At 41.7% G+C, this 8,707-nt stretch overlaps 1 protein-coding gene across 1 annotated transcript in view; it reads right to left on the reverse strand.

Annotated features, from left to right (window-relative positions):
- The window catches only part of cibar1 (CBY1 interacting BAR domain containing 1), a 40,244-nt gene extending 34,756 nt beyond the window's left edge, over positions 1–5,488 (reverse strand). The window contains exons 1-2 of the mRNA XM_052022893.1: positions 5,144–5,488; positions 3,676–3,910 (exon numbers count right to left, since the gene is read on the reverse strand). Coding sequence (XP_051878853.1) covers positions 3,676–3,910; positions 5,144–5,235 — 327 coding nt within the window. The 5' untranslated portion in view covers positions 5,236–5,488. The remainder of the gene's footprint in view (positions 1–3,675; positions 3,911–5,143) is intronic.
- Positions 5,489–8,707: the final 3,219 nt, after the last annotated feature.

The following is an 8,707-nucleotide window of genomic DNA, read 5'->3' on the forward strand; positions in this document are numbered from 1 at the left end:
CAGAAAAACTCAAATGGGTTGTAGTAATTGAAAACAAAGTTATTTCACATTTGACACCAGGAAAGTCACTGGTCAACTTTATAGAATGATACGAAATAATCTAGACATAGTGTTTTCACACATCACTCTGATAAGAGTCTGTTGGAAGGCACAGAAATTAACATTATGTGATCAGAACATTGAATGGTGTATGGGGAACAAGGAGAAGCCTTGAGTCAAACATCAGCAGGAACAGTAACCATGAGGATGGGTGCTACTGGGATGGAGGGCCCAAAGGATCAGAGTTAAGTAACGTGCCAAGCCTTCCGGGGTCCCTATAATATAAAAAAAATGGAGTTAAAAAACTACAGGTGCAGGAAATCCAAAACAAAAAGGGATGCTAGAAGCTCTCAACAGATCAGAGACAGAAGAGAAACAGAGTCAATGTTTCAGGTCAAGAAACCTTTACCAGAACTGGAAATACTTTTCCAAAAGTTAGGAGTTAACTAATGGGCCTACCAACAGAAGGGTGTTAGCCTAACTATTATTATAAAAACCTTAAGAAGAATAGGATTGAGCAATTAACACTGATTTATGAAGGGAAAATCATGCTCGACTAATCTGTTGGAATTCTTTTAATGTAAAGAGTAGAATAAATAATAATAGGGAAGTACTGGATGTGGTATATTTGGATTTTCAGAAAAAGCTTTTGATAAGATCCTACATAGAAAGTTGGTGAACAAGATCAGAACACTTTTTACTGATTTACTGTATTGTACTATAATTTACTGATGGGGAATGAGAAATGGCTATTGGACAGGAAGTAAAGAATGGGAATTAACAGGTCCTTTTCACATGGACAGGCTTTGACTAATGGGCCATCACAAAGATAGGTGGGGTGGACCCCAGCTATTCACAATCTATAATCAATGATTTGGCTGAGGGGACAAAATGTCATATTTCCAAACTTGCTGACAATAGTAAACTAGGTGGGATTGAGAGTACAGAGGCTTCAAGGGATATGGAGAAATTGAGTGGGTGATAACATGGTAGATGGAATAATGTGAGCTCATCCACTTTGATGAATGTAATAGAAAAGCAGAGTATTTGTTAAATGAGGAGACCCGTGTGCTTCTACACAAATCAATGAAGGCCAATGTACAGGTGGAGCAAGCAATTAGGAGGGCAAACGGTATGTTAACCTTCATTAAAAGAGGGATTGATTACAGAAGGAAGGAAGTCTTCTGCAATTATACAGGGCCCTAGTGAGACAGCACCTGGAGTATTGGTGTAGAGTTTTGGATTCTTTACCTAAGAAAGCATGTACTTGCCAAGAGGAATTAAGATTCACTAAACTGATTCCAGAGGTGGGAGGTTTCCATATAAGAAGTTGGAGTAGACAGGGACTTTATTCTTTCGAGTTTAGAATAATGACAGGACATTTTGATAAAACTTACAAAATTCTTAAAAGGCTAGAAGCAGGGAGAATGGTTCTGCTGACTAAAGAATCTAGAACCAGAGGGTACAGTTTGAGAACAAGGGATAGGCTGTTCAGAACTGAAATGAGTAGAAATTTCTTCAGAGAGTAATAAACCTTTGGAATTTTCTACCCCAGATGGCTGTGGAAGCTTAATTCAAATTAGACTGATAGAATTCTGGGCATCAAGGTATATGGGGATAGTGCTAGAAAATGGTGTTGAGGTACAAGATCGGCCTTGATCATGATGGATGGTGGACCAGGTTTGAAGCCTATTCCTGCTTCCAGATACATTGTCCTGGGAAGCACTCCCTGGACAAGGTGCACATATTAGAAAACATCAATGGATTTAGATAATGTCAACATTATGAAAGGGAAGTAGTGTTTGACAACCTATTAGAGTATATGGAGGATGTAACTGGTAGAACAGATAAACGAGTGGATGCAGTACATTTGGATTTAAAACAAAAGCCTTTATTAAAGAGAAAAGTGTCAAACTTAAAGCAGATGGAATGGGTTAACATACAGGTGGATAAAAAAAATTGACAGACAACAGGAAGCAGTAGGAATAGACTTCCTTGGGGTGGCAGGCAGCGACTAGTGGGATACTGTAAGGATCAATGCTTGCCCAGCTGTTCAGATTGTATATCAATGATTTGGACAAGAACCAAATGTAATATTTCCAAGTTTGTTACTGACATGAAACAGTGTTGGGTTGTTAAGAGGCTGCAAAGAGGATTTAGGCTAATTTAGACAATTCGAGTGAGTAGGCATGTACGTGTCAGATACTATGCAATGTGGTTAACTGTGGTTATCCAATTTATTAAGAAAAACAGGAAGGCAGAGTATGATTTGAATGGTCATGCAATCCTACTCTATACCCACTCACCTCCCCTACCTGACACAGCCTGCCTGTCATCTTGCACCCCTCCTCAGTCCACCAATCGCCTCATAATCCTTTCTTACCACTCCCCTTCTCCTCTCTACTCTTTCCTGATGCAGGGTTTCGACTCAAAACATCAACAATTTCTTTCCTCCCAGAGTTGCTGCCCAAGCGCTGAGTTCCTCCAGCAGATTGTCTGTTACTATTATGTAAGCAGTGACAAATATGGGGAAATGTTGATGTACAAGGGACCTGAGTGTCCTAATCCAACAGTCACTGAAAGCAAGCATGCAAGCACAACAAGCATTTATAAAAAAAGGCAAATGGTATGTTGGCCTTCATTGCAAGAGCTTTTGAGTACTCGAGCAAGGATATTTTGCTGCAATTATGCAAGCTCTTGATGAGACTACATCTAGAGCATTGTGCACTATTTTGGTTTTCTTACAGAAGACAAGCTCTAGAGGGAGTGCAGCAAAGGTTCAAAAGACTTATACCTGGGAATGGCAGGACTGCCATATGAAGTGAGATTGGGTCAACTAGTCATTCCTTCATTAGAGTGTAAAAGAAAGAGAGGGAATCTTGTTGAAACAAACAAAATTCTGACACGGTTATGCAGTCTGGATGCTTGCTGTTCCCCTTGATTGGGTTGTCTAGATCAAGAAGTCAGTCTCAGGATGAGAGCCAAAATCATTAAGGACTGAGAAGCAGAGGAATTTCCTCACTCAAAGTGGTGAGTCTATGGCTTACCACAGAGAGCAGTTGAGGCCAAGTTGCCAAATACATGCATGAAGGAGGCAGATGGAATTCCAGACATAAAAGACATCATGGGATGTGGAGAGAGAGCAGGAATATGGTATTTAGACAGAGGAACAGCCATGAATGATTACACTGAATGGCAGAGCAGGATCTAATTATGGTGTTCTGACATAATGTACTGCTGAATGTAGAAGTGTTGATGATGCATCTACTAATGTGGTAGCACAGTAGATAGTACTGCTGCCTCACAACTCTACTGATCCAGGTTTGATTCCAACCTCTGGTGCTGTCTGTGGAGTTTACAAGTTCTTCCTGTGACTTTGTGGGTTTTCCCTGGCTACTTCAATTTCATCCCACATCCCAAGGATAGGTTAATTGACTACAGTTAATTGCACCTCCTCTAGGTGGGTGGTAGGGAGTATTAGAGGTGGAGCTGATAGGCTTGTGAGAGAGAATAGTTTACAAGGAAATAAATGGGGGAGTGGGATTGATGTGAGAGCCAGCATAGACTTGAGCTGAATAGACACCTTAAACAAATGTCTTAAACAAATATGAGAAATAATAATTTTCATCTGCTCACCTCTGCATGTCGATAATCCTGAATTAAAGCAAAGTGATCAGCAAAGCTACTCAGGCCATATTTTAGATGAGGGGTTTCTGTGTCAGCATACTCTCGGAGTTCTTTAACTAGGAGATCAGATTTATCACGTAGTCTTGCAGTTTTTCGTGTATAGGCTGCAAATAAGCTGCACAAGTCACCAAAGTGTTTTTCCACATTTGCAACAGTGCTCTGAATATATTTGGTTTGACTGTCCCTGAAAAAAAATGTGGTTTGACTTTGAAATCAAAAAGCAATGATGAAGTATTCAAATATTTAATTGGAATGTCATAGAGGATCTTTTATGACAAACAAACAAAGTGTGGTGTAATATCCACATGATGGCAATCTGTATCAGGGTTGATATTTCAAGGTTACTACTGAAATAATTATTGGGGAAATCCAGTCTTATAAATTGGTGAAAATGATGGTGGGAGTTAGGATGGAAATTTGGGTCAGACTACAGGTATCAAATTAGAAACAGAAAACCTACAGCGCAATTCAGGCCCTTCGGCCCACAAAGCTGTGCCAAACATGTCCCTACCTTAGAAATTACTAGGCTTACCCATAGCCCTCTATTTTTTTTAAGCTCCATGTACCCATCCAAAAGTCTCTTAAAAGACCATATCGTATTTTCAGCAATATTTTGCATTAAATCATTGGGTGGAATAGATCACTTTAGTCAAAACATTCTTATGGTTTTATTATGGAGAAGTTGTATAAATCTTAATTGTTTCTTTGGGCTTTCGCAACATCTCAGAAGAGTAGCTCTCCAAAGAAATCTAGGTTTTTCCTTCTTTGTATATGTGTTGACTGCAAGAATTTTTTTTGAAAAATAGTAGGAATCGGTTTGTTTCTAAACGACTTTAAAATATTACAGCTCATTACCCCTCAAGCTACTCTATGCAGTGTTGGTTGAAGAATGTATATAACATCAGCAACTGACACCCTAGAATGCGTTTCACGTCATTATGCAGGTCTGATAAAATGGATCAGCTCAATTTACAGGAGAGATGACCATAACTATTATGAGAACTTTGCGGCAACAACTGCACTGAACCCCCATTCAGGGAGGGTTGATCTCTCAAATAAAACCAATATATGAAATCTTACTGCAAGTAGGATGCCTCAGAAATTTTGGAGTGCAATGCTTCAGATTCCTAGCCATTAAAATAAATAAGCAGAAAATTCTAGGCGCTGTATTTCGGAATTAATTTGAACTCCAAAGAAAGAGGTTTCAGCCGTATTAGCCACTTCATCACTGCGCTCCCTTTATTTTGGAATAAAAGCTACTGGGCTTACTTCTTCGCAAATAGCATTTACAGTTGCATCTGCCGGACCCCCGCTGACCTACACTCCGGCAGCGGAGAGACTAGGCCCGTAATAAAGCCTCGCATTTTCCTGTGGACGAAGACCGAATCATTCCATTTCAAGGTGAGGGAGGTCTTACCTGGCTCGCGTATCCTGATCACGGGCTTGGAACATGACTGCTCCCCCTTGAGGAGCTGAAAATATACGGGGGAGGAGGAGGCCAGGCCTCATCCAACCAGTGGCAGCGGGAGTGAGGCTACGCTACCGATCGCCCACTCAGTCGGGGCCGAGTCCCACCGTTACCATAGCAGCCAGCGGCACGGGGGAATCAGCGCAGGCGCTGATGACTGAGCGAGCATCGGCGGAAGCAAACCACTGGGAACTCCTTGTGAATTGGTGTAGTGACAACAGTAAAGTAACACACTGCTCTAAATAATAGTAATAATAATTATAAAGATTTTGACAGCTCCTTCGTGGTTTCCACGATTATTGAGCGAATTAGAGTCACAGAGAAGTGCAGTACAGGAATAGGCCCTCCTGCCCATCGAGTTGCTGCCGACCATCGAGCACCCATATTCCCACCAATCCTCCCCACGTTCCCGTCAACTCCTTCTGAGATTCTAACACTTATCTACACATTAGGGGCAATTTGCAGCAGTCCATGAAGAAACTGGAACAACCGGAAGAAACCCATGCAGACGCAGGACGAATGCACGAACTCTACACAAACAGCACTGGAAGTCAGAATCCTATGTTATGTAGTTATAATAAAGAACTACAGTTCCCAATAGGCAATGCAAGGGGTCACATGGGGAAACCGGAAGTGGCTGGTAAGAGAGGGAAAAGCAGCCAGCCTGTCTGTTGTAAGTCTGTGCAGTCTGTTGTTGTTTTAGTAAGTGTTCAGATGTTAAACCCACACCAAGTTTGTCTCATGATGAAGAACAAACATAACATGGTGTCAGAAGTTGGTGTGAGGTCTGAACAGGGAAAGTAAATGAATACTGTGTGCAATTGAGAAAGGGACTCAGTACAAAAGAAAAGCTGTAAAAAGATGGAGAAAAATCTGACTGGCGTGGTGAAAGAGCACGTTGTTCCTGAAGTTCAGCAGTCACCGGATTTGCCAAGAGAGATTCAGGTGAGTTCCCGTTATGGATAAGCTAAGTCCTCCCAAGCCTATGCAGTTTACTGGCAATCTAGCCGATAATTGGAAACGCTTCAAACAGAGATTCAACATATATTTAGATGTTAGTGGAGTGGGAAGGAACGATGAAACATTGAAAACGTCTATTTGTCTGCACGTGATTGGCGAAGATGCTTTGGACATCTACAACATCTTTCAAATTGAAGAGACAGATTTTGAGTTGGGCACTTTGATGGAAAAATTTGAGGAGTATTTTATCCCAAGTAAAAACATCATATTTGCGAGATATAAATTCTTTTCCTGTGACCAGAAACAAGGTGTTAGCTTCGACCAATACTTAGCTGAGTAAGTCTTGTCAATTCGGAGATTTGAGAAGCTCACTAGAATAGTTTGTGGAATTCCAGATAATGGACTCAGAGAAAGACTGTTGCGTGAAAAAGATTTGACCTTGGAAAAGGCAGTGAATATGTGTAGGTCAGCAGAAACCACACGAGCACAAGCTAAGGAGCTGTGCAGAGCAGACACAACAGTACATGCTGTGAAAACAGAGAAGCAGCTCCCAAGGCGTTTCCGAAAGCAACAGCAAATCAAAGAGGAAGGCTCAAACAGCAAATACAGCAGATGTGGAGGTAAACACATTCCAAAGACATGCCCTGCTTATGGGAAGTCCTGCAATAGCTGTGGGAAGAAGAATCACTTTGCAAGGTACTGGGGCTAACAATAGAAAGGTGCACGCAGTTGATGAGAAAATGGAGGAGTTCTTTGTGGATTCTGTATAGACTGTGGCTGCTGGTAAAACAGAATGGATTGTTCCAGTAACTGTGAATGAGACAGTAATTCCATTCAAGCTTGACACCGGAGCTCAGGTGAATGTGTTATCCATGGATGATTATAAGACTCTCACAATAAAATGTAAGACTTACCCTGTGAAGTTAAAAGTGACAGGCTAAACTGGAGAGAATGTTCCAGCAAAAGGGGGCTGTATGGTGACCTGTAAGCACAAGGGGCAGCACTTAAAATCACAGCTACTGATTGTAGAAAAGAGAGTACAGCCAATATTAGGTCTGAGTGCATGTGAAAAGCTCAACCTAGTGAAAAGAGTTTTCATAGTAGCTTCACATACCACACTCATGGAAGAGTATGCAGATGTCTTTGAGGGGCTCGGGTGCTTACTTGGTGTACACAAAATTCACATAGATGAGGCAGTGCCTCCTGTTGTCCATGCATGCAAGAAAGTTCCATTTCAACTTAGAGATAAAATTAGACAAGAACTAGCACGCATGAAACGAATGAATGTCATATAGAAAGTTGAAAAACCAACAGATTGGGTGAGTTCACTGGTCATTGTGCAAAAGAAAAATGGAGCATTGTGGATATGTCTAGACCCAAGAGATCTCAATAAAGCCATCAAGAGAGAGCATTTTAAATTGCCAACATGGGAGGAGATCATGTTCTCGATTTCAGGTGCCAAATGGTTTAGCAAGCTCGACGCGTTGTCTGGGTTTTAGCAGATGAAGCTTGATGAGGCAAGTTCGAGACTGTGTACTTTTAACACACCACATGGAAGATATCGCTATCTTCGGCTGCCATATGGGATCCTGTCTGCACTAGAAGTCTACCATAAAACCATCCACGTGATCTTCGAGGGCATACCTGGTGTCAAGACCATGATGGATGACATCATCGTCTGGGGGTCCACCAAGGAGGAACACAATACTCGACTGAGACAAGTGCTTGACGTGACAAGGAATGTTAATTTGAAATTAAATAAAGAGAAATGTGAGTTTGGTGTGAAGACACTGGCCTTCATAGGAGATGTCATATCTGAAGAGGGAGTGAACCCTGACCCAAGAAAGATATCAGCCATTAAAAACATGGAGGGGCCTCAAAACAAAGAGGAGGTGAGACGTTTCTTAGGGATGGTGACTTACCTGGCCAAGTTCATCCCTCAACTGTTCAACAGTGTCAGCACCACTTCGGTCACTCCTTGAGCAACAAAATGAATGGATTTGGTCTCATGAGCAAGAGGAGTGTTTCCAGACATTGAAAAGGGTCCTAACTGAAGAGCCCGTGCTGAAGTTTTATGATCCGGAAAGGTGTATCAGGATATCAGCTGATGCGTCCCTGCATGGCCTTGGATCAGTACTACTGCAGCAGCATGATGGCAAATGGCAACCTATGGCCTATGCATCAAGGGCTTTAACAAGTGCGGAAGCCAACTATGCACAAATAGAGAACGAGCTTCTCGCCACTATATATGCATGTGAAAGGTTCCATCAGTACGTCTATGGGCAAGCTATTGAAGTGGAGACAGACCATAAACCATTGGTCTCAATTATGTCCAAACAACTGAATGACTGTCCCATGAGGATACAGTGCATGTTGATAAGGCTGCAGAAATATGATGTGAAGATGATCTACACACCAGGAAAATATATGTTTGCTGCTGATGCTCTGTCTCGAGCAGTCGACAAGACAGAAAAAAGTGACCAACAGGTTAATGCAGATATACAGGCCTATGTTGACATGATAGTCACCTCTCTTCCAGTATATCTGGATAGA

This window comes from Pristis pectinata, chromosome 9 (genome assembly GCF_009764475.1).
Source record: "Pristis pectinata isolate sPriPec2 chromosome 9, sPriPec2.1.pri, whole genome shotgun sequence".
Taxonomy (NCBI): domain Eukaryota; kingdom Metazoa; phylum Chordata; class Chondrichthyes; order Rhinopristiformes; family Pristidae; genus Pristis; species Pristis pectinata.